Here is a 26,423-nt window from a genome sequence, read left to right as displayed (position 1 = left end):
AAAACATGGGTAACAACACTACATAGTATAAAACAAAATCGATTTCTCTGTCCCTATGTATGCTTAAATCTTTAAAACTACGCAACGGATTTTGATGCGGTTTCTTTTAATAGATAGAGTGATTGAAGAGGAAGGTTTATGTGTATAATAACATCCATTAAATAGCGGAGAAATACTGTTATTTTTGAGGTTTCTAATGTGATGTCGTAAATAATCAATAATAAAATTTCATGTTTCCGAAGCGAAGCGAGGGCGGGTCGCCAGTAAATAATAAAATAGCCAATATTTCGTAAAACGTTTTAATCGCACATTCATTCAACAACATAATTAAAATTATTTACAACGCTATGCCACAATTTATTTCCTTCTGTTCCTATTCTTTTTCGTTCTGTCTATCTTCTTGTCCGTGGAGAGTTCTTGCTGAAGTTTCTTCAGCATCTGCGGCGTTATGAGTCCCTGAGTGAACGAATGATCATGTTTATACGGAGAATTTTATGGCCAGAGAATACCATGTGAAGTTTATGAAATCAGAAAAAAACGGGTCAACGACCTCACGATGTCAATATGACGATCCGTTCCGCTCTGAATAGTTTAGCGCTACCCACAGTTCTTATCTTAAATATTGGTAATGAGAAATGTAAATGGATTTAGTTCATTTTCTTATTTACTTTGAATTTTAAATTTACTTTAACAAACGAAAGAGGTCAACGGATAAGAAAAAAAAACCACAGCGGGAAAATATGAACGAATCAACAAGACTGCAGTGGGTTTTTTTTTAAGTTTTTTTTATATGCATCAGGTAATTAAAAAATGAAAAGTCTTTTATTGGATTTATAGACAGACGTGTATACGTCGTGATCACTAGCACAGACTAGCACTGCTATTTTTATTTTTCATTGAAATGATACGGTTTCGTATACGGAGTATTTTTAATAGACTTATGGTAGGCACTCTTGTGAGTCCGCACGGGTAGGTACCACCGCCCTGCCTATTTCTGCCGTGAAGCAGTAATGCGTTTCGGTTTGAAGGGTGGGGCAGCCGTGGTAGCTATACTTGAGACCTTAGAACTTGTATCTCAAGGTGGGTGGCGGCATTTACGTTGTAGATGTCTCTGGGCTCCAGTAACCACTTAACACCAAGTGGGCTGTGAGCTCGTCCATCCAACTAAGCAATAAAAAAAATCCTTTTGTAAACTTTAAGTTTTACGGAGAAAATCGATGAACTTTTCCTCCCCAAAAAACCATATAAATCGCTTATATCGCATATAATTCGCTTAACAACAAACACCACTTATTGTTTTGGATAGTTAACTTTTATTTACCCTGGCAACTAGTAATTCCGACAATTTTCCCTTCTCCTCGCCCATTGATTGTCCGGCCAGCATCTTATTGACCCTCTTGCTGCCGTGGCCGATCGCAAAGCCGCTGTCCTCATCGCGGATCATCTGTTCAGAATTTCTTAGTAACCTGTAACAAATATTGTCATTTGCGATTGTTAAAGTGAAACTTTTATTCCATCGTCTCAAACTTTTTCGTCTGTGTGTTGCATGTCGCGTGACGGTCGGCCGCGGAGTAGGGATAAAATGAAAGGCGCTCGTCAGAGCAGCCAAGGCCAATATGGCGGCGCCTATAGTTCGCAGCAACTGACCGTGTAGTGTATAGACTATTACTCATTTGTGCCAGTGCTCCACGCTATTTTGTTTTTGTTTTTGTCAATATTTAATGTAAATGTTCTTTGTCAGCATGAAATGTGAAAAAAAGTTTCACTTTTACCGTGGTTTCATAAAACCACACAATCCTTTTTTTTTTACACTTTACTTAGCTTGACCTCTATGTTAATATGTAACGGTATCTTTAAACGTAACTTTCGCCAACTTTAAGATATCCGATTAAGTTTAAAAGTTGGAGACGTAGCTTAAATTACTGTAGTGGTAGCTACCATACAACATAAGATATTTGACTCTCGCTTACGACAATATCAAGATAACGAAGTCTACCGAGAAATTACATTCACTCTGTGGAAGATCTTCCCTTTGTCGTTAACCTTCAAAATACTAACATAACAAGTCATTGGAGAAGTGGATACTTTAATTTTTAGCTCGGTTGATTATGAACGCAAGCTTTTATTTAACAGACTACACGCATTCTTTTTTTTTAAGGGATTTTATGACCTGGTAACTAAGACCTTTAGGTAAAGTCTTATTTTAATTTATATTCTTCATTTTATAAAAAAGTATAATATGGAGTGAAATTAAATGAAATGAGATGAGATTTTATGGGATGAAATATAATCTCAGTAAAATGGTGGTCATTTACTGAGACTTTTTCAGTGGATTTGTTGGAGGACCCCGAGAAGTTACGTCCAGCGGCTTTGTTTCATTTTCCCTGACTTGTGCACTTTCACAGATATTAAACAGTTAATAAACCACCTTAATTACACATTTAAACCTGAAAAAACACTAAATAGACAAAATGAAACAAATCACACTACTTTACTCTTCGCGTTCCCGCCAAAAAGTCCACACGCATCCTTATAATTTGTTCATAACGACTCTGTTATCTATTAAATATATTTTTTAATACTTTATCAAGAAACTTATTTTACTTAATTTTAACTTCTTTTTGTCTTGTGTTTGAAAGCATTTTTCTCAGAAAATAGTAATAAGTACCAATATCTACAATGGCCAAACATGTACCATACATACATCTTCAAGGAATAATAAAATTTCAGCAGTAAGTATTTAAAGCTCACCTAGTTATTTGGAAAATTCCTTGTTGAATGATAGCATCTAATTCAGTCTCCATGTCACGAACTAATTTCACGTCCGGAAACATGTCCGGAAATCGATAGCTGGCAACAAAAGCGTAATGACAATTATGAGCACTATCACAATGTGTTATGACTAATCTAAGTTGGACGCTTCACCAAATAGTTTATTCAATATTGTCCTTTTATTTGCTATAGATGAGTCAAGTATACGTTGCAGAACCGCCTTGGAACATGAGTAACTGCTTCGCGGCAGAAATGGACGGGCTCGTGGTACCCAGACGGGCAGGATACGATGTGCTTTATCTATGCACTAGTGCGACTTTCTTAAAAAACTTATGACATATGGCGCGCGTGTAGTTTTAGCAAATAGGCTTTGTTCTCGCATTTAGTGACAGTGACATATCATCTTTTCGCATTAAAAGTGTAAAATTTCCAAAAATATGAATAAATAAATAAATGTTCCAAAGATGATTAATATTAAAAATATCATATATTATGTTAAACCATTAAAATACTCTCCTACAAAATTTTGTAAGTTTTGAGATTATACAGTTTTAATGCGAGAAGAGGATATGTTCCAGGGTCTCGAGTATAGTTACAACGGCTGCCTCTCCCTTCAAACCGAAACGCATTACTGCTTCACGGCAGAAATAGGCAGGGCGGTGGTACCTACCCGCGCGGACTCACAAGAGGTCTTACCACCAGTAATTACGCAAATTATAATATTGCGGGTTCGATTTTGATTACACGATGTTATTCCTTCACCGTGGAAATCAATCGTGAATATTTGTCGAGTACGTATTTCATTAGAAAAATAGGTACCCCCGCCTGGGATTCGAACACCGGTGCATCGCTCAACACGAATGCACTGGACGTCTTACCCTTTAGGCCACGACGACTTCAAACATGTGTAGAATCGTAGCATAGTTTCAAAATATAAAATTACCTTAACCACAAGTAAAGCTCTAGGACGTCAAAGACAGATTCCAAGTGCACGAGGTCCAGTATGGTCCTAGGAGAGGGCAGCGGCCACTCCACTGTGCCGCTCAGCCAGTTCCGGGTGATGGGCTCGTTGCGACTGTACTGTCTCACCATCTGGAACGACGCGGCGGTTGTAGCGAGCAGCTCCAGGCACTACGTGCGGCTGGCCGCGTGCCACAGACTATACTATACATTGACTCATTCATTATATCAAACAATTGCAAACATATCCGGACACTAAGCCCAGCCAGCCGCGTGACGCGTGCCACAGAATACACTATACATTCACTCGTTCATTATATCAATCAATTGCATGCCAATTGCAAAGATGTCCGGACAAAATGCCCAGTCGGCCGCGTGACGAGTGCCACAGACTACACTATACATTCACTCATGTCAATTGCAAAGACATGCGCGTTTCGGCATATAGAGTTAAAATTTATAGTATTAAAATTGAATTGTAATTTGTTCTGTCGATAGAAACAGATGTATGTATTGGTAACACTAAAAATATCAATTAGATTTATTTATTTATTACAAATTTGATTGCTATAATGAATTCTAGCACTAACTAGCGACCCGCCCTCGCTTCGCTTCGGAAACATTAAATTTTATTATTGATAGCTGAGTCCCGCGATGTTACCCGTGGTTATTGTCGTACCGCGGGTGAAGCCGCGGGGCGAAGCTAGTCTAAAAAAAGTAGCCTAAGTTACTCCTTATATCATCAGCTACCTATCAGTGAAAGTCTCGTTAAAATGGGTATAGCCGTTCCAGAGATTAGCTGGAACAGACAGACAGACGCTATGAGCTATCGCGTTGTATGAGGTCTCGCGTTGTATGAGGTCCCGCGTTGTATGAGGTCTCGCATTGTATGAGGTCCCGCTTTGTATGAGGTCTCGCGTTGTAAGAGGTCTCGCGTTGTATGATGTCACGCGTTGTATGAGGTCTCGCGTTGTATGAGGTCTCGCGTTGTATGAGGTCAATTTTATTATTGTTTTAATATTCAATTATTATGGTCCAATTATAATTGCATAAGTTGATAAAAAAATGCTATGCAATATCTTTACCGCGACACAGCTTTTCCCCGAGGGCGACACATGTTTTTATTTATCTTATATCTTATCTTATCTTATCTTTTATATATATAAAAATTAATTGCTGTTCGTTAGTCTCGCTAAAACTCGAGAACGGCTGGACCGATTTGGCTAATTTTAGTCTTGAATTATTCGTGAAAGTCCAAGGAAGGTTTAAAAGGTGAGAAAATATAAAAAGCTCGGAATTATATAAAAACAAACAATTTTGTTTTTCCTTTGATGTGTACCTTGTCGGACATATTGTTTGCTTTAAGTTTATTTTCTACAAAAGTTTAGGTATTTTATTTATCGATTGAGGCACTACGAAGTCTACGGGGTCAGCTAGTTTTTTAAATATATTGAACTTGAACATACTCACTTTCAGGAAGGTAGCACAAACGAACGGTAGCTTGTTATTGATGGGCGCGCAACAGAACACGTAGCGCGCCCGCAGCGGCAACGGAACGTGCTGTATCATCTCCGCTAAGAACTTGAACCCCTCCGTGTTGCACATGAAGTAAAGCGAATCGTCGACCGTGCACAAGTGAACGAATATGTCCTGAAACATTCAGAGGTATCGGTAATCGTGTCGGGCATTGTCAATCGCATATTTATGTGAAAACTGAACGAATTCAAATTCTGTTCTAGAATGATTATGTCACACCCTGTATATTAATAATAATAATAATAATAGTAAAGTTGTGTGATTTGTTTATTTTGTCTATTTAGTGTTTCTTCAGGTTTAAATGTGTGATAACGGTGGTTTATTAACTGTTTAATATCTGCGAAAGTGTACAAGTGTGGGAAAATGAAATAAGTCCACTGAAAAAATCTCCGTAAATCACCACCATTTTACTGAGATTATATTTCATCTTATTTCATTTAATTTCATCCCAGTTGATAAATGTTTCAAATTAATCATCTTCATTTCATTTCACTCCATACTATCATTTTTCATAAAAATAAGAATATAAATTACTAGGTCATAAAATCCCTTAAAAAATATTAAATATTGTTTGTCTTTATTAATATTTGTCTAAAGTGTAGTCTTAACGAAATCTGTTATTATACAAATAATCAACAATTCGTTGACAATAGAATCATAATAGTATACAAACTTATAATTTCAATTAATTATAGTCGAATTTCGACAACCGGGGGACCACTAGTTATAGTAACAAAAATGTGGTATGCGCGTTTTAATAAGTTTTTTTTTATTGCTTAGATGAGTGGAGTGGGAGGAGCTTACAGTGCACCTGGTGTTAAGTGGTTACTGGAGCCCAAAGACATCTACAACGTAAATGCGCCACCCACCTTGAGATATAAGTTCTAAGGTCTTGGTATAGTTACAACGGCTGCTCCACTCTTCAAACCTAAACGCATTAATGTTTCACGGCAGAAATAGGCAGGGTGGTGGCACCTACCCGTGCGAACTCACAAGAGGTCCTACCACCAGTAAAATTTTAAGTAAGTTTAATGTAACTTTAATATTGATAGAAAAAAGCATTCACCATGAGACTGCTGAGAGTGGCGTGGGGCAGATGGTAGGCGTACAGCTCCATCTGCTCGGAGGTGGGGTGCAGGCCGGCCTGCGTGACCGGCTCGGGCGGCTGGGACAGCAGCGTCTTCAGCGTCGCGAGGTCTTCGGGCCGGTACGAGGTCACGTGGCCGGTCTCCCACGCGCTGCCGTAACGACCGGCCCGACCTGCCGAACAACAACACGTGAACTCCAATCTATCTATACTAATATTATAAAGAAGAAAGTTTTGTTTGTTTGTATTGAATAGACTCCGAAACTACTCAACCGATTTAAAAAATTCTTTCACTGTTTGAAAGCTACACTATTCCCGAGTGACATAGGCTATAATCTTTTTTGAAAAAAATTAGGGATCCTTACTAAAACTCCAATAATGTAACCCAAGGTGTAAAAAAATTACCTAAAATACTATTTACATCGCGTGCCGTGCGAAAACTATTGATGATAGAATAAAATAATGTACTACTATTTTGTAGAACACATTATTAAGTACAAAAAGTGTCGCGACAGCATAATATGTCTAACTATTATAGTTATGCTGCAATAAGTGTTCTTTTATTTAAAAAAATAAAATAACGTCAAGTATGGTTGAAATTTTTGATAAAGACCCGAGCGGAGCCGGAGTGGGCCGCTAGTACTAATATATAAATCTACAGTGGTTTTTACGGATGTTCCGTTATAACTACTGAGCCGTGCATCCGATTGACTTGAAACTTGGTATCCATGTAGAAAATACATGTACTTAATGGATAGGCTAATATTTATATGAGTGTTGGACTCCCTACACCAGTTGCAGGGGCGTTAATGATGAGAATCTTTGTGGGGTGAGAAATAATAATGTAAATTTTAAATGCCCAGCGAAGCGGACGGGTACAGCTAGTAGCGTATATATTTACTTATTTATATACGGTCCTAAGCACGTCATTACGGATCCTCCCGATCCATTATCGGTGATTTTAGGTACCTCAGGCATTGTCCTCGCCGAACCCATCGCTTGCGACGAAGGGCTTGACGAGTAAATTAACCCATAGACACAGCCCACTGAGTTTCTCGCCGGATGTTCTCAGGGGGTCGCGTTACCGATCCGGTGGTAGATTTTTTTTTATTGCTTAGATGGGTGGACGATCTCACAGCCCACCTGGTGTTTAGTGGTTACTGAAGCCCATACACATCTACAATGTAAATCCGCCACCCACCTTGAGATATAAGTTCTAAGGTCTCAGTATAGTTACAACGGCTACCCCGCCCTTCAAACCGAAACGCATTACTGCAGAAATAGGCAGGGTGGTGGTACCTACCCGTGCGGACTCACAAGAGGTCCTACCACCAGTGCGGATTCTGCGAAGCACTGCTCTTGCTAGGGCCAGTGTTAACAACACTCTGGTTTGAGCCCCGTGAGCTTACATACACGTCAAGAAGCTGAAATAGCCTCTCAAGGCTATCAGCATAGGTAGGAAAATAATAATTATATACGTGATTTTGTATTCCTATCTGTTTGTACAGTGCAGCAAATACATGTTCGGAACGAGAAACTTCATTGAATACGACAAAATTATAAAATGAATTTTAGAAAATCACATCAACCGCATTGAAATTGTTATTGTTATATTTTATAACAGTTTTAACAGGTTTAAAACGAAGATAACATAACAATTGGGTCAAACCGAAAATTAAATAAGCAGATTCCATAATATTTCTTGGCAGTACTACTCACCTGCAATCTGCAACGCTTGTGATATACTAATAACGTCCATCTCTTTCTCACCGTCTTCATTAATTACCGGTTTGATTAATGAGTAAAAGATTATCCGCCGGATGCTCCTGTAAAATAAAGATGTTTACACAATAATATACATATACATATGTATATTTAAAGAAAATGTTTGTTATTCAAAATCTACACATTCTTCTTTTGTTTCTTTCATTTCAGTCACGAATACGATTGCAAAATCATAATGATGATGATGATGATTATATATGCGTCACTACATTTAAAACGGGCGCGGTGAGAGAGAGAAAGATACCACGGTGTTCCTACACAATAGCTACTATGATATAAGATACTGTATATTTAGCCCACTGAGTTTTTTTATTGACCTTGTAGGCAGACGAGAGGCCCACCTGATGATGAGTGGTTACCGTCGCCCATGGACTTCAGCAATGCCAGGGGCAGAGCCAAGCCGCTCTCTACCGTTAAGTACTCTCCACAAGCCTCGTTTGAAGAAGGATATGTCATGGCGCTCGGGAAACACCGTGGAGGGGAGCTCATTCCAAAGCCGGATGGTACGTGACAAAAAAGATCTCTGGAAACGCACTGTGGATGAACCCAGTGGCTCCAGCTAGTACGGTTGAACTCTACTGCGGTGGCGGGCGGTTCTAGCCGGATCTTCTCAGTGGGTCGCGATTCCGATCCGGTGGTAGATTCTGCGAAGCACTGCTCTTGCTAGGGCTAGTGTTAGCAAATTCTCTCAGGTTAAGCCCGTGAGCTTATCTACCCTTCCGAGGGTAGCTGGAAAAGCCTCTTAAGCTACCAGCGAATAGGTAGGGAAAAAAATAATGCTGTTTACTGCATTCAAATAGTGATTTAAGAAGACCAATGTGTTTCATTAAGCCTTTTTATTGTTTGAAACTTGAAAATCTTATAAAAACAGACAGTAAATAAACTTGACTTCAAATTCGAATAACAAATGTCTTAAATTTGCATAGCTTTATTCACTTCGCTAACATTAACGCTCCTGTTTATGTACGTTTACATACAAATTTATGCAAATACTTACAAATTTATACATGTACTAACAAATTTACAAAAATACTCACAAATTTATACCGAGTCCAATGGCGTCTGTCGCAACCATAACTTTACACGAACTCTCCGGATCGTTGAACTTGTTTGCCTGAGCTAGCTTAGTACCAGGTGGTAAACTGCCATAGATAACTGCTACCTCATGTCCTCTGAAATATATCTTTCAATCAAGTCTTTTTTTTTACTTTATCCAACCTTCATTAACTTCTATATTTTCAATATATTACTTGAGTCTTTTGAAATGAATATTCTAATGGCTATTTGACCAAAAGGAAATTTTATTATGGAAGGGAGATTCATTTTGAATATAATTTGCTTTGTTTTAAGAAATTTTCGACTTATACTGAATAAAACCTAATGCAGCTTTATAAATATTGTACATAAGTAATAAATTCATTTCACATAGATGAAGAATTAACAGAGATGAAGGAAAATAAATTGAGATATATTAACACAGACACACACAAATATGGAAGTGCTTCTAAACAGATCACAATTTCATTTCAGTCTACACAGAATGGTACAAAAGAAATTACAAGTGGCTTTCATTCCTATTTGTGTATCTGAAATCATATGGAAAAAAAACAATTAGAATAAAAGCCACATATATTGAACAAATCATAAATTATTTCAATTTGAAAAATTTACTTGGTTGTAGTGTGGCAATATCTGTCGCTTAAACTAAATATAATAGAATTATTTTGTCTGTGCAGTTTGGGTCATAAAAAATCGGAGCGATGCAGCGAGTATTTCGCTCTCCCTTCCACTCACGAGTCTTATGGACGGGCATAGTGATGCGCATTATTGTTGTCGATAAGCGTTATCGATAGTGTTTTTTTTTTTTATTTAGGCCCGGAGGCCTTTCCAGCTTCACCAGGATAGGTGGGCGAGCAAAGGCTCAGCCAGGAGCCCTTATCGATAGTGTATTTAGCTTTGTCATTTTGTGGGTTAGTGATAAAAATGAAAGAAAAAATAACAAAATCACTAATCGAACACACCACATATCGCCGCAGCAAGTTAACGAGAACGGCAGAAATTAACACTTTGTAACTTTTCGGGATCTATTCTTATTTCAGTGAAAAATTTTAACACATTGTTGATAACAACTCGTGCACATATTATTTAGAATAAATTCTTCCGTTTTGATACAAAACAAAGGAGTAGCCATTGTGTCACTAAAGAAATTCAGAGAACGAATGCATAAAAACACATTACTCTTCGACATAATGTACTATAATTTGCAGGTAAGTACAAATGACTCTTAACATAACAATATCTCACCACCCTTCGTATACCGCCCCGCCGCCGTATACCTGACTTTGATGACTCATTTGTTTTTATCGATAATGGCATTGCGCCCGCGCAACATGGTCACCGCCCTAGCCGGGCTATGTTTTATGACCCAAACTGCACGGACAAAATAATTCTACTATAGTTAGGGAATAGTTCAAACTATAGAATTAGCAAAGACTGTCACTAGTAAAACAGCTCATATTGCGATTTTACTTTTACTACTTTAAATAATCTTAAGAAGAAAGATCCCTAACCTGGATTCTTTTAAATTACAGAAATATGCCATGCCAAATATATAATTATTTAAACTTTTGAACAATTTCCAACATTTAAGTTAAATTTCTTTTTTTTTATTGGAAAAAAATGAATGATTGCATTGCATCTTACAAATGGGAATACATCAGATACTCTTACCACAATAACATTGATAGCTGCATCAGAAACATTTCATCAATATGTTAAAATTCAACAACAATAGAACTAGCCCAGCAATTTTGCTGAACAATATTTTATGAACACTTGAAATAACAAAAAAGTTGTCTAGAAATATTGACATTTTTAGTATCATAATACAACTAATACTAACAATATCATAAGTAATGGCAGGACTATGAACAGATTAGAATGAAAATGTGGTCCATGTCGAAATACTAACATTCATTTAATTATATGTATGTATCATGTATTCAACACACATTCTCACTATGGTCATGATATGGCAACATTCCTTATTATAATGTTGAAGAAAACTTAAATTTCTATCCTGTAATCTAAAATTATATTTTATCTAATGGGATACCTGCCTCAATATAGGACTGACCTCTGTTCAATGGCTCGACTTACACTGTAAATGTCGTTTTTATTGAAACACACAATACAGTCTCCGGGCTGAACATTGTCTAATGATCCTAAAGCGGTATCTTCGACTTTTAGCTGTGTTAATCTTTTGTACGAACGAACCTGAAAATCAAAACCTTTAATATTAGACTACCTTAAAAATAACAATACCCTATTTTCCTAAGAATATACCTTTTGACATTTTTACCTCCATTACTTCACCGGTTGTGTTACAAATTTCTTCAATGAGATTTATTGCACCTGCCTCCCCACATAAATGTATTTCATCTGCTTGTAAACCTACAAAAGGTGAAATATTTTTTACAAACCATTTTTCACTTTACATGAAAAAAAGCTTTACTGGTGGTAGGAAATCTTGTGAGTCCGCACAGGTAGGTAACAAACACCCTGCCTATTTTTCCCGTGAAGCAGTAATGCGTTTCGGTTCGAAGGGTGGAGCAGCCATTGTACTATACTGAAACCTTAGAACTCATATCTCAAGGTGGCAGCAATTACGTTGTAGATGTCTATAGGCTCCGGTGAATACTTAACACCAGGTGGGCTGTGAGCTCGTCCACCCATCTATGCAATTAAAAAATAAAAAAGCTGCTATCTCTTATTAACAAAATACTTTACCTAATATAGCTCGAGTCCATGCCCACCCTCTTCCTCTATCTCCTATCATTTGTATTTCATCTATGATTGCCACTTCATCTGTGAAAGAATAATGTTATGAAATCTTGTTTAACTAGCAAACACCATTGCGAGAGTCATTACAAATACAAATCTATATCATCAATAGTTCGTCTTAGATGTGATAACTCATGGCCAGGATTACATTTCATTCAACATCATAAGATCAACAACCTGAACAACTTACATTTATTATTTAGAGAAGTCATTTCAACTGTACATGCAACATGACCAGACGGTGTTAATTCGGTTTCTTCTAACAAATAAGGTTCGACATCTGATGTTTCTATGTCATTATCATCTGTACCATTTATTAAGGTGTTGTATAATGAAGCGTGCCTTCTTTCTTCTCCTGTTACTAGATCGCAGGGTGTGCCCTGGAAATGCAAGTGTATATTGCAGCCCACAATTCAAATTCATTCACATTAATTTCAGTTTTAATCCCCAATAATGAACATTGTATTAATTTTTTTTTGTTGCCGGAATCAATGTACTTTACAATGCTTTAAGAATTACAGTAAAAGCTTATTAGCGATTTTTTTCATTCGCGGATTTAATAATGCTACCCAATTCCTATATTCGCAGTTAGAGATTTTTTTATTTGCAGATCTAATCGGTACATTGGTAAAACACAAAGGAGTTAATTGAAAAAAAAATTTTTACGTTAAATTAACGCTTGGGCCGATTGTGCCTCTCTATCGCTTGTTCCGTGCTCTTGCTTGCATGCTCATGTGAAACGTGACACTTTTTCGTGCGTGCAATCGGTGTTCATCGATTTATAAGACGCTATCATGTCGAAACGAAAATGTATATGTACATACTATAAACCCACATTTTTAATATCTGATAGTCAAATATATAGTAGTAATACCTAATAGCTATCCCTAAATTACCTAGGTTTTAAAAGTATTCAATTTATGATATACATATTACACTTACACTTTTATTCGATTTATGATATATCTCAGTTGCTAGTAACTTTAAGGGACCACAGTACACACCAGATTTCGATTTTAAGAATCTCTCCATTGCATGATAAGTTTTTCCTGAATTTGTGGGACCTGCATGAAATATAATTTTGCGATCCATACTTCGAGCTTCAGGATACCTGGAATTTTATCTGAATTATTAGTGTTAGTTGAAATTAGCATTCATGCTCATCATAGTCTAGGAATAGCCCATTCAAAACAATGGAGTGGGGAAAATATAAAAAAACCTAAATATCCAAGGCACAAAAATTTAAGCAATTACAAACACTCTTCTAGGTCAGGTTCTGTGCAAAACTGATTATCCCACCAGTGCATTATTCCAGCTCTCTGACACCATATTCAACCAGATTACCAACGCTGTTTTACAATATGCCAGTAAAAGGTACAGTACACTGGGATAATACTTAATGAATGCTGCTGCCTATTCTCAGCTGAATCCCTTAGAACATTTATTATGAAAAAGAAAAGTGCTTTTTTAGATTAATGCTACACTATGTAATTCACTTTCTTTTTTTCCCTGCCTATGCTGATAGCCTTGAGAGGCTATTTCAGCTTCTCCTTGACATTTAGGTGAGCTCATGGGGCTGAAACCGGAGTGCTGCTAACACTGGCCCTTTTTCAAGGGCAGTGCTTCGCAGAATCTACCACTGGACCGCAAACGCGACCCACTGAGAAGATCCGGCGAGAAATTCAGTGGGCTGTGTCTATGGGTTAATCTACTCGTCAAGCCCTTCATTGCAAGTGTCAAGTTCCATGAAGACGGTGTCAGGTGCTTGCAGTACGTAAAACCATTAATGGATTGGGGAGATCCGTAATGACACATTTCTACTGATTTTGACAGTCAAATTATTATTCAGGTAATTCACTATTTAAGCTATTTACTTTAGTTAGAAATCTTTAACTTTTACATTTTAGGATTAGAGGGGGAAGGGTGAATTTTATTAGCACTAGAATATATTTACCAGTTTGCTGGTGTTCTCAAATCTGATATCTTTTTCAAGTCTTCCAAGCAGTCAAGGTGCGGAAATGCTCGTCTTGCATGCCTCAAGAAGTATGGAAACAAATCATCAACATGTCCTGCACCTAAAATGGATATTTAAAACATTTATTGCCCTTGTAGGTAGACAAGCATACCCACCTGATGGTGAATGGTTACCGCCGCCCATGGACTTCAGTAATGTCAACCAATGAGGTTGGTCCCTAGGCATGGTAGAACCAAAATAACCCATCAAGCAATTGGCAAATAGAAGGGCAACAATGAAATGAGAATGAACTGCTTTGATTCATTCACAGAGTAAGAGACTCATACTAATTGGACTAAATAAGCACATTTAGGATGTCATGCATAATCAAAGTAACAAAATGTGTAACAATAATGCTCAGAGACTGCAACCATATTTTGGTTTCCAGGAATCCATTCTTCATCCTTGCCAGTCCTCACTTATTAAAAACCGTTAATAGCACAAAAACATTACACTGTTTACAACTATTATGTTAATATTCTTCTATTCAGTTTTAAAAGTAATCTTTTTTTTTTTTTTATGATTGAAGGATTACTGGTGGCCCGGAGGCCTTTCCAGTTTCACCAGGACAGGTGGGCGAGCAAAGGCTCAGCCAGGAGGGGTGGGATTTGCTAACAGCTACCCGAGCGCCTCCGAAGGAGACCTAACAGCTCAAGAGCAGCTGCTTCGCGAATGAATCTACTACCGGATCGGAATCGCGACCCGCTGAGAAGATCCGGCGAGAAACTCAGCGAGCTTATTCATGGGTTAGGTTGCACGGCGAACTCTTTGTCGAGTTCGACGAGTACGGTTACCGAGGTCCCTAAGCCTGCTCCTAGAGCTGAAGGCGTCTAGTGCGAAGGTTATTGGATCTGATGGATCCGTAAGGACGTGTCTAGGGCGTCGACGGTGACTGGCTCCTGCATGATCAGGATTCGGGGAGTAGTCAGCGGCGGCTACGATAAGGCGATTATCATGACGCATAGCCTTATCGAAGTACCGTTCCGACGCTGACTTCATGTATTTCTGTATAGATTCGAGGCCCAGGTCGTCGTGTAGGTCAACGTTCCTCACGAACCACGGAGCTCCGACGGCTAACCTGCAAAAGCGGGATTGTAGAGATTGAAGGGTGTCTATGTGCGTGCGGGCCGCGTGAGCGAACACCACACTCGCGTAAGTCATGACGGGCCTTATGCAAGTTTTGTAAAGTGTCACCTTGTTCCGAAGGGACATTTTACTCCGCTTACAAATCATGGGGTAGAGTCTACCGAGAATAAACGCGGCACGGTCACGGACTGATTTTATATGCGGGCGGAATGTCATCGATGCATCCAGGGTAACGCCCAGGTACTTGACCTTCCTGGCCCAGGGTATGGATTGACTAAAGAGAGTAATCGGGGGTGTGAGATTCCTCCTCCTAATACGGGAGGAAATCCGTGTGGAGCTTCCCCTCTGAAAGAGCACCGCAGTACTTTTCGCTGGGTTGATGTCTATGCGCCATTTTCGGAACCACTGTCCTAGGGCTAGGGCTGCGCTCTGAAGCTTCTTCGCGATTAGGGACTTGTTTCTACTGGAATAGTAAACAGTCGTGTCGTCGGCGAATAAAGCTAAATGGGTCGGCGGCGACCGGGGAATATCGTTAACGAATAAGCTAAATAGGAGGGGTGAGAGGACAGAGCCTTGCGGGACTCCAGCTGTGAGAGGTCGTGGGGAGGAGCGGGTTCCCTCGACTCGATATCGAAAAGAGCGGTTCGACAAGAAGTCCCGTATGATGAGCACGAGACTATCCGGCACACCCATGTTGAATAGTTTGAAAATCAAACCGTTGTGCCAGATTTTGTCGAACGCTTTTGCGACGTCGAAGAAGAGAGCTCCCGTGTATAACGGTTTTGGTCGATTAAGCCCCACAAGAATGTGCTCCGTGAGGCGGTGCACCTGTTGAACGCATGAGTGATTTGTACGGAATCCGAATTGTTCATCGATGAGAATGCCCTTGGATGAGACGAAGTCTCTGAGGCGTTTGTAGAGCAGACGCTCATACAGTTTGCCTAGAGACATGAGGAGGCTAATCGGGCGGTAGCTCGTCGGATGATTTTTTGGTTTACCGGGTTTATGTATGCCGATAACGTCCGCTTCTTTCCACACCGCGGGAAAGATACAGTTCGCCATAGCGGCATTGAAAATAGATGCCAACATCACGATGAGTTGGACGGGTAGAAGTTTAATAACGCGGTTGGATATACCGTCGGAACCGGGAGCCTTGCGAGGACGTAGGTCTTCGATCAAGTCTTTAACTTCCATCGGGGTGACGGGTGGTAACACATCAGAGGGTGGCAAGGAGGCTCTGCGTTCTACCTCACTGTCTACTAATTCTACATGCACAGGGTCCACGGATTGAGTGCTGGGCGTGCACTGGGTTTGCAATGTATCGGCCAGCAGCTCTGCTTTTTCGTCATCATCGAACGCCGTGAGTCGGCCTGAGGGGCCTACGAGGGGGGGCATAGTTACTACCGTATCCGATTTGAGAGTACGAGCTAAGCGGTAGTAAGACCTTTGGGAGGGCGCGAGTCCTTCTAAGAAATCAGACCATCTGTCATCTCGGGCTTCGGCGATGCGAGACTTTACGTCGCGTTGTAGGGCACGCATTCGAATACGATTTTCCGCGGTAGGATACCTGTCGTAGGCGCGTATCGAGGCGTTCTTAGCTCTAAGGAGTTCCCTAATATCGTCGGACAATTTGAAGCGGTGAAGGAAGTCCTCCGCTACAACTTGTTTCGATGACCTATCTAATGTCGAGGTGATGTGTGACGTTAAGATGTCTATGGCTTCAGCGGTATCCTGGGGAGACGGGGTAGAGTCCGGGCTAAGCGGTAGCGATGGTGGATCAGATTCAGCCAGGCTGATGCCCAGCGTGTGCCAATCCACCACAGTCCTCGTGACGGGAACGGAATCGGGAGCGCGACCGAGCTTCATAACGACGGGACGGTGGTCTGAATCTAACTCTGAAACTACTTCGATCGAGTGTAAGCGCAGAGTTACGTTTTTTAATAACGCTATGTCGAGTATATCCGGGCGATGCGCGATATTTAGCGGGTAGTGAGTCGGGATTAGCGGAGCGACGATATCGAAGGCGAGATTATCGACTAACGCGTCAAGCCGCCTGCCATTCGGGGTTGTGGTGTGTGAGTTCCACCTAATGTGTTTACAATTTAGGTCGCCCGCCAGAATGACAGAGCTCCCCATGCCGAGCAGCGCCTCGATATCACTGCTTAGAACGATCTTATCCGGTGGAAGATAAACGGACGCGATAACGATCGGCGCGTGTCCCGTCAGTGAGATTCGGCACACTAAAAGTAATCTAAGTTAAGCATAGACATATTGAGATATTTTTTTACTGAGGTTTGCTATAGATATCTAGATTTATTTATTAAGCAGTATCTAATAGCAAAATAAAATCAACGAATGGGAGTTTACACTATATAAATTCAGTTAACCTTACCTTGAAGTATATCACTGATCGTAATATGTAAGTCTGGTGGTAAATCATGTTCTAAACAATGCCGTCTGAATGAAAGGAAAGCTTGATGTAACAATTGATCATCCAATCCATTTTCTGAAGCAAGCACTCTGATTTCAGGTTTTTGGTAAAATTTGTTAAGAATTTTTAACAAGTCTTGTTTTTTTAGACGTCCTGTAAATTCTTCACCAATGTTTATGTCATCGGAGTTTGGTTTCACTGGCACTGGCACAAATAAAGCAGAAGGATTCCGATCATGTTTTTTAGTTCTTACCAAAATATAACCTATACCGGCGGGTTTGAGTTTACGGGCGCACAAGATATTACATCTGAGATTTGATACATTAAGTTGTAATTTTTCTACATTATGAAGGGCTAATATTCTGGAAAACCCTTTATACATTTTGAAATAAATAAAAGTAAATTGACTAAGAATTTATGTCGTTTTTGTCACATTCCGATAGCCCAGTGCTGCCAAATTTCAGTCGTTTTTTTTTTAAGAGATTTTATGACCTGGTAACTAAGACCTTTAAGTCATGTCTTATTTTACTTTATATTCTTAATTTTATGAAAAATGATAATATGGAGTGAAATGAAATGAAGATGATTAATTTGAGACATTAATCAACTGGGATGAAATTTAATGAAATGAGATGATATGGGATGAAATATAATCGCAGTAAAATGGTGGTCATTTACTGAGATTTTTTCAGTGGACTTTTTGGAGGAACCCGAGAAGTTACGTCCAGCAGCTTTGTTTCATTTTCCCACATTTGTGCACTTTCACAGATATTAAACAGTTAATAAACCACCGTTATTACACATTTAAACCTGAAGAAACACGAAATAGACAAAATAAGACAAATCACACAACTTCACTCCTCGCGTTCCCGCCAAAAAGTCCCAATTTCAGTGGTTTTTTTTTTTTTTTTTTTTTAATTTTATGACCTGGTGACAGAGACCTTTAGGTCATATCTTATTTGGAAAATGTTCATTACTTTGGGGTCACTACACTTCACTTCACTAAATTTTGTCATTTAAATTGTTTGAATTGTCTTTTTTATGTAATTATAAATAGGTTTATAGGATGTTGGATCTTTTAGTAAAAAGTTAAGTGGCGGCGGGCGGGAGGAAGAGACACACTTAAATGCATTGGTATCACTAAGTTCACTAGCCAGCACAAGTCTTTGAATTAGGAAACTTTGGCAATCGAAAATAATGTGATGGATCGTCCCTTCTTCTGCTTGACAGTGTATACATTGGCTATTTGAAACAATGCCAAGTCTTGCTAGGTGTGACGGCGCAGTATTATGGCCAAATCTCAATCTGTTTATTGTTGTGATGAAAACTCGACTTTCACTAGTTTTCAATTTTTCATACCATGGTTTAACAGGCAGGTTATCTTGGATACTTCCATACCACTTTCCCTTGTTTTCCTGATCTTTCTTCCACAATTCCCTCCACAGAGTGTAAATGTTTTCTTTAATATTTAGAAAATAGTCAGTGAAAGGTACGAGTAATGAGTCTGTAACGTCAATACTGTTTATAGCCTCACGTGCAGCTTTGTCAGCTTTTTCGTTGCCCGTTATGCCTCTATGTGAAGGAACCCACATAAATGCTATATTTACATTCTTATGATGACATTTATACAAAAGCTCTTTTATAATATACAAGACGTAATTAGTTTTATAATTTACAGATATATTACTTAAACTCTCTAGCAGGCTTAAAGAATCAGTTATTATTAAAAAGTTTGTACAGCTATTAACCACAGTAATTCGCAGTAAGGCTTGATAAACAGCATAAGCCTCTGCAGTAAAAATGGAACAATATTCATTCAAAACAAAGCTTTGAGAAAACCTAGCCTTTGAATCATAAAATGCTGCATGCACATAGTTATTCCCTTTGCTGCCATCAGTATATATAGTGTAATATGTATAGTTTTGTGACAAGAACTGAATCATATCAGAATTGCTATTAATTGTACTTGAGATTATATTTACTGGATATGAAATGGAGTGATAACTATTAGAGTAACATGGCCAAAGGGACTGTTTACTGATCTTTTTATACTTATTATCTATTTCCAGATATATTATGGACAAAGGTGGTGTATATTTGTTAAGGGTTATTCCAGTTAATAATGAAGGAGGAGTGATGTCTAGGTATGGTGCAATTTTTTGAACTATTTGCATATTATTAGAAGATAGTAATTTGAGACAGTATCTGTGTGCAAGTAAGAGACGTCTCAAGATTAATGGCATAACTTTTGTCTCAACTTCCATGGCCCTTATGGGAGTTGAGCACATTGCACCAGATATTATTCTCAAAGCTCTGTTCTGTAATATATCAAGTTTACTTGCATGTGGACTATTCAAATAAGCAAGAGAGCTATAATCAAAATGGCTTCTGACAATCGATTTGTATATTAAAGACAGTATTTTGGGATCTGCACCCCATGATACTCCAGCAAGACATTTCATAACATTAAGACCTCTTAAAGCATTTTTGGAAATATGATTAATATGTGATTCAAAAGTTAATTTCTGATCTATTATTATTCCCAAAAATTTTTTGCTGGTAACCTTGTTTATAATTTCACCATTATAAATGACATTATAGATTGGTGTATCCTTGCTGAATATCATTACGTTGCTCTTGGATGGATTAATTTTTAAATGTAGAATGTCATTGTAATAATAGAACAGTTGGGATAAAGCTACATTAATACTGTCTATTGTTACTTGTAAATTATAGTCACTGCTATACAAAACGATGTCATCAGCAAATTGTAGAATATTTACATTATTATTTACATTATCTATAAAGTTGCAGATTTCACTTGTGTATATATTATACAATAACGGAGATAAAGTAGCACCTTGCATTGTGCCTTTCGAGGCAGATTTTGGACCATATAGGATATTATTGTATTTTACATACACTGTCCTTTCATTCAAGAAGTTATATATCCATTTGCAGAGTTGTCCGGGTATTCCTAGCCCTGACATAACTTTCACAAGTATACCAGGATCTATACTGTCAAAGGCACCTTGAACATCAAGGAATATACAAACAGTATGTAAATTTTTTTCCTTCCCATGTTTCAGATCAGATATTAAAGAGATAAAACTATCAGCACAGCTTCGCCCTCGCCTAAAGCCATATTGGACATCAGGAATGATATGATTAGCTTCCACATACCAGTCAAGACGGACTTTTAACATTGTTTCAAAAATTTTGCCAAGACATGAAGATAAAGAAATTGGTCTATATGAGCTAGCAAGTTCTGGTGCCTTGTCTGGTTTGAGTATCGGAATAACACACTGTGTTTTCCATGCCTGTGGAATATAGTTGTTAAGCCAAAGTAAATTGAGGATATCTAGAAATAATTTTTGAGCTGATTCATCCAGATTTTTAATCAATAGGTAAGGGTAGTCATCCATACCTGGTGTTGTATTGCGTCTAGATTGTAAACTTATTGTAAATTCTGACCATGTAAAGGGTTCAACCAAAAATTTTGAATTATGATTGTCATTGTTTAAATTAAAATAAATATTCAAGTTACTGGTCTGAATTAAATTACTATTGTCTGTTAAGTTATCCAAAAATGAGGGAATGAATTCATCTCTATATGACCTATTGCCAGTTTTAACACCTTTAAACATTTTAAGTAAATTCCAAATCTTACTAATGGGTGTTGTTCTACTGAAAGTATTAGTTAGATTATTCCAACCAATTTTTTTCTGCTCTGCTATTGTTCTTTTTTTCTGTGCATCCTTTCTTTTATAGTTAATATAATTCTCTATGGATGGCACATTTCTATATAATTTGAGAGCATTATAAGATGCAATGACACTTTGTTCACAAATATCATTCCACCAGGGTGTTGGCAAACGGCTTTTGAAACTATTTGATTTTGTAAGTTTAGGAATTGTCATAGTTTTTAATGTATCCAAACAAGAACAGAAAGCACTATAAGTTAATATAGGGTCATTTGAATTTAGGATAAAATTATTGAAAACTGTTCTGGAAAGAGTGTTGTATTTAGTCCAATCTGCCTTATTATATAAAAATCTGTCTACTGGCGAACCAATGTGATATTTATCAATAGTTAAGGAAATTTCTGTTATTGTAGGGTAATGATAACTTCCCATGGCATTGTGATGGACAGACCACTCACACATAGATGCAAGACTAGCACTGACGAAGCTAACATCAATAGCAGAAGGATTTCGTCTAGGATAGTTGACAGTTGTAAATCTACCATCATTCAAAATGCATAAATCTAAGTCGTCAATAATATTAAATAAGCTGTGACCTCGACTCTTACTAGATAAACAACCAAAAGCTATATGATGAGCATTAAAGTCACCACTTACAAATATTGGTTTTGGAAGATTATAAATTATACTCTGTAATCTATTTAGTCTGATATGACGACTAGTAGGTGGACAATAAACACAAAGAACAGTCAAACTACCACTTACTGTTGATAAAGACAGGGCAGCAGTTTGAATGTCCTCATAGAATGTAGTGTTAATAATATTGTATTTGAGGTATGGTTTAATTAATATTGCCACACCATTATGACTATTGTTTGAATTTCTGTTATAAATATTGTAACCTGGTATTTTAAATTTGTTATCTTTGAACCAGGTTTCATTAAGTAGACATATATCAATGTTTTGTTGTTTCAAGAATTGAATGAGCAAGGGTTTTTTACTATTGGCACTTTGAATATTATACTGAGCAATACGTATCTTAGACTGTGAAGGACCTAGATCCATTATTTTAGATTTTTAATTAAGATATCCTTAATTGTTTTCACTGTAGTAGGTGAATTATCACCCTTATTGCCTAGCTCCACCAATGTCTGTACAAGGGCCATAAGTACATCATTGTTGGAGACAATTTGATTTTTAATATTTTCTAAAGGCAATAAATCTTGTTGTTTATTTACATTATCTACATGTGTATTTACAGGCTTATTTACAGAATTATATAGAGGCTTATTTACAGAGTTATATACAGATTTATTTACAGTATTATATACAGGTGTTTTTGATGTTGGAAGTGGAGGAAAGTCATTGTTATTTACTTGCTTGGTTGAGGTAGCACTTGCATAAGTAATTTTGGATTTTTTTTCCATAATTTTCTTTATTTTAATTGGACATACTTTTGAAATGGCAAGATGAGGTCCGCTGCAATTTGTACAACAAATTTCAGTGGGCTTGTCACATTCCTTGTATAAGTGCTCACCTCCACAAATAGAACATTTTTGTTTACTGTTACATATTTTAGCTGAGTGGTTAAACTTGAAACATTTGAAACATTGTTGCAATGGTGGTATATATTCAAAAACTCTATAAGAGAATAAGTCGTATTGAACATTGTCTGGTAGAATATTAGATAAGAAAGTAATGCTTACAGTTTGTAAAGGAACATGCTCATGTCCTACTTTCTTTGTAAATCTTCTGATAGCAATAATTTCATATATTGACGATAGCCTACTGTACAACTCTTTATTAGAAATGTTAGCTGGAACGAATCTTATTATTCCAGTCTTTTCAATCTGCGCAGCAGGAATGAAAGCTCTCATGTCATATTTTTCTAAGAAAGACGAATTCTTAATAAAGTTATTTGCTGTGTTATATTGTTTAAAAATAACTGCTATTTTATTGGCATTCACTCTTTGAATTGCCGTCACACCTTTAATTTCCGTTGCAAAAACGTGGTTTAAGTAAATAGGGCTCTTGTTGCCCAGTCTGTCCTTATTAGTTGCTTCGACAAATACTTTAAACTCAGTATTAGCAGAGTTCTCCGGATAAAGTCTTTTATAGTTTGGTTTAAAAAAAGGCAAGTAAGAGTCATTACGCTCACCGCCTCCGCCAACGCCAAAGTCCACCTTGGGGTCACCACCACGATCCTCAACGCGAGGACGTTTATTTGAGGTGGGCGGGTTATCCCCGCCCCCCTCGTTACCCTCCATTTCTAAGGGTCACCACTAATAAATTCAACTATTTACACAGTATTTTTATGAAAAAATAACAAATTTGAAATATAAATGAAAAAATTTTCAAATTGTACGCGCGCTCTTTTTGGAGTTCCCGCCAAAAGTCCCAATTTCAGTGGTAGGTAATTTAAGCCATAGATTATACACATAATATATTTAAGCAATGTCAAAATGTCATAGTACCTACGTGACGATATTAATGATAATAATCACTGAAGTACTTTAAAGGACAAACCCGAAATCCATACAAACTTGGGCCTGGCGTTACAGTGCTAGAATTTGGGCATAAGTTACAATACCTAAGAAGGTTTCATGAGCCCAATTTTCAGGTCTCCCAGCAATGGCCAAATTGGTAAAATCAGACAATGTTTACATTTTAGGTTATGTTTATTGTTCGAGATATTTTAATAAAAACGATATTTTTGAGGCTATTTCCTACTAAAGATAAGTAATTTTTTACGAAACCTGTTGCAGCAACAGGCTGCTTTAAAATAAAAATGGAACCTGTTACGAGAAATCGCGCGTTAGGTTGTTTACGAAAACGAACGAAAGCCAAAAATTAAAAGCAACGTAATGCGAAACGCGCTGCGCACGAAATGATTTTTTTAAGGGATTTTATGACCTGGTAACTAAGACCTTTAGGTCAGTCTTATTTTAATTTTAATGAAAACTTTTTTATATGAAAAACTATATTTATATGATAACTTTTTTATATAAAATATAAATCATTACGTGCTCCCATATTATCTCATCACATTTCATTTCATTTTATTTCATGCCTTTTTTATTTTAATTTTTTATTGCTTAGATACCCTTCGACGAGCTCACAGCCCACCTGATGTTAAGTGGTTACTGGAGCTCATAGACATCTACGACGTAAATGCGCCACCCACCTTGAGATATAAGTTCTAAGGTCTTAGTATAGTTACAACGGCTGCCCCGCCCTTCAAACTGAAACGCATTACTGCTTTACGGCAAAAATAGGCGGGTGGGAGGCGCGGACTCACAAGAGATCCTACCACCAGTAAAATTATTAATATAACTACACCATAGAAAAACTCAAAGTACCAAATCGACCTTTTCATGTTATATTTAAGATTGCCAGTTGAAAATATTTTGAATTGCCGCAGTTGCCGACATGATTTCGTGTCATAACTAAATGGCACAGTTATTTATTTCTTTTAATTATTTTTGTTAGTAGATTTTGGTGCTTTACGTTACGTTATTCAATGAGATTAAGTTTATAGTCTGGCCAGCGAATCATGGCATAACTAAATAGCGGCAATCCAAAATATCTTCAGTTGGCAACATTAAAGATAACATAACACGATTTGATACATTTGTGTTTTTCTATGGCATAGTCACAATAATATAAAAATGCAAAACTACCCTTTCATGCTATATTTGATGTTGTCAGTTGTAGATATTTTGAATTGCCGCCATTGTAAGTAGTTGTGTCACGATTCGATGGCCATACTCTATTTACATTGATTAAAATACCTATAAAAACAGTCATTTATCCTAAAGCAAAAGAGTATTAATAATTTTTTACACTCGATTTCCACTAAATCGATCCTATTTTATGGATGCTCTAATTCTAATCCGCGCGTTTGTGGAGCTAGTTACGTATATTGAAATAAGTATTGTAGATGTTTACAAAGATTGTTTAAAACAAAAAATTGAATATAACTTATTTTCTACACTTGGCCATTGTCAATGAAGCTAAGATTTCAATAGGTTAATCAAGCAAAATAGACGAATTTTTTGGTACATATCCCATTCGTGTAACGCTTAGGCCCAAAATGGGGTTTCTCCTTTCAAATATATACGAAAATATATAATACCAAAATACCAAATTTAGATTTAGAACTCATTATTTTATCCCGTCGTACAAACCGATATTAAATTAACTCACTTTTTGATACTGGTGGTAGGACCTCTTGTGAGTCCGCGCGGGTGGGTACCACCACCCTGCCTATTTCTGCCGTGAAGCAGTAATGCGTTTCGGTTTGAAGGGTGGGGCAGCCGTTGTAACTATACTTGAGACCTTAGAACTTGTATCTCAAGGTGGGTGGCGCATTTACGTTGTGGATGTCTATGGGCTCCAGTAACCACTTAACACCAGGTGGGATGTGAGCTCGTCCACCCAACTAAGCAATAAAAAAAAAAAAAAAAAAAACGTAAAAAACCATTTAATTTGATTAATGCTATGTACCTAGTCGTGTAGCGTTCTATTAAAATTTATAGTACTATCGACTTATAATTCTACGGAGATCAAATAAGTTAACGATTATACGCCACCGCATTCCTACCAGAGCAAAAGGTAGTGATTATATAGGTACTCTTTGAGAGCTAATAAAATTATTGTCCGAAAATTGACAAACCGTACAACGGAATTTCAAGTTTCGTATCTATGTATATATCTATAAACGGAACAGTTTTAGCTTTGTAGAACTTGAGACAACGAATGAAGATAAATTTTGTGAAATACAATACCAGTGCTTCCAAATGCGGGTTTTAATGAAAAACTACACGCTCGCTGGAAAAAAGTCCTTACGTTTTTGGCTGAAACGTTAGAAGTGAAGGGTTATTTTATTTTTATCATGCAAACATGAAATGGTGTCATATCAAATTCTTAACCGCTTAGCTCAAGTAAAAATGTAGGATAGTAAGAAATAGCTGAAGTTCATTTTTGAAATTGATCAAAATAGTCGTACTTCTCAGGTTGTCGTAGTTGTATTTCTAAAAAAATACTTCCATTATTTAATATATTTTTACTATATTTTTTTATCTCACAATTCATGTTAGATGAATTAATTTAAATTTATTTTTAATATCATAGAAATGGCAGTGGCTTTTTAACTTTTCACTGCCATTTTTTTCATCCTTTAAAAAGGACACATTAAATAAAATT

General features: G+C 37.4%; 1 protein-coding gene and 1 long non-coding RNA gene across 2 annotated transcripts; one reads left to right on the top strand and one right to left on the bottom strand.

Annotated features, from left to right (window-relative positions):
- Positions 1-285: 285 nt before the first annotated feature.
- Positions 286-18,044, bottom strand: LOC101741772 (ATP-dependent RNA helicase SUV3 homolog, mitochondrial). Its single transcript, XM_038014783.2, has 15 exons — positions 17,476-18,044; positions 13,938-14,058; positions 12,926-13,094; positions 12,174-12,363; positions 11,930-12,007; positions 11,502-11,593; positions 11,277-11,416; positions 9,178-9,312; positions 8,075-8,181; positions 6,335-6,528; positions 5,203-5,382; positions 3,716-3,864; positions 2,752-2,850; positions 1,322-1,466; positions 286-456 (listed from the first exon to the last, which is right to left on the bottom strand). The coding sequence occupies exons 1-15, from the start codon at positions 17,894-17,896 to the stop codon at positions 358-360; spliced, it is 2,319 nt and encodes a 772-aa protein (XP_037870711.1). The 5' UTR covers positions 17,897-18,044; the 3' UTR covers positions 286-357.
- LOC134199943 (uncharacterized) lies at positions 4,905-5,528 on the top strand. The gene is made up of 2 exons (XR_009974637.1): positions 4,905-5,004; positions 5,209-5,528. It is a non-coding gene; the product is annotated as an uncharacterized LOC134199943 (long non-coding RNA).
- Positions 18,045-26,423: the final 8,379 nt, after the last annotated feature.

Source organism: Bombyx mori, chromosome 13 (assembly GCF_030269925.1).
Source record: "Bombyx mori chromosome 13, ASM3026992v2".
NCBI lineage: Eukaryota > Metazoa > Arthropoda > Insecta > Lepidoptera > Bombycidae > Bombyx > Bombyx mori.
This window is presented reverse-complemented; position numbering and strand designations above follow the sequence as displayed.

Excerpts from the sequence above, each read along its gene's own strand:
- LOC101741772 (XM_038014783.2), bottom strand. The coding sequence starts at position 17,896 with ATGTATAAAGGGTTTTCCAGAATATTAGCCCTTCATAATGTAGAAAAA. Across the intron at positions 1,467-2,751 it reads GGAATTTTCCAAATAACTAG|GTTACTAAGAAATTCTGAAC; the intron begins GTGAGCTTTAAA and ends TATTTGTTACAG. Across the intron at positions 457-1,321 it reads CGGAATTACTAGTTGCCAGG|GGACTCATAACGCCGCAGAT; the intron begins GTAAATAAAAGT and ends TCGTTCACTCAG.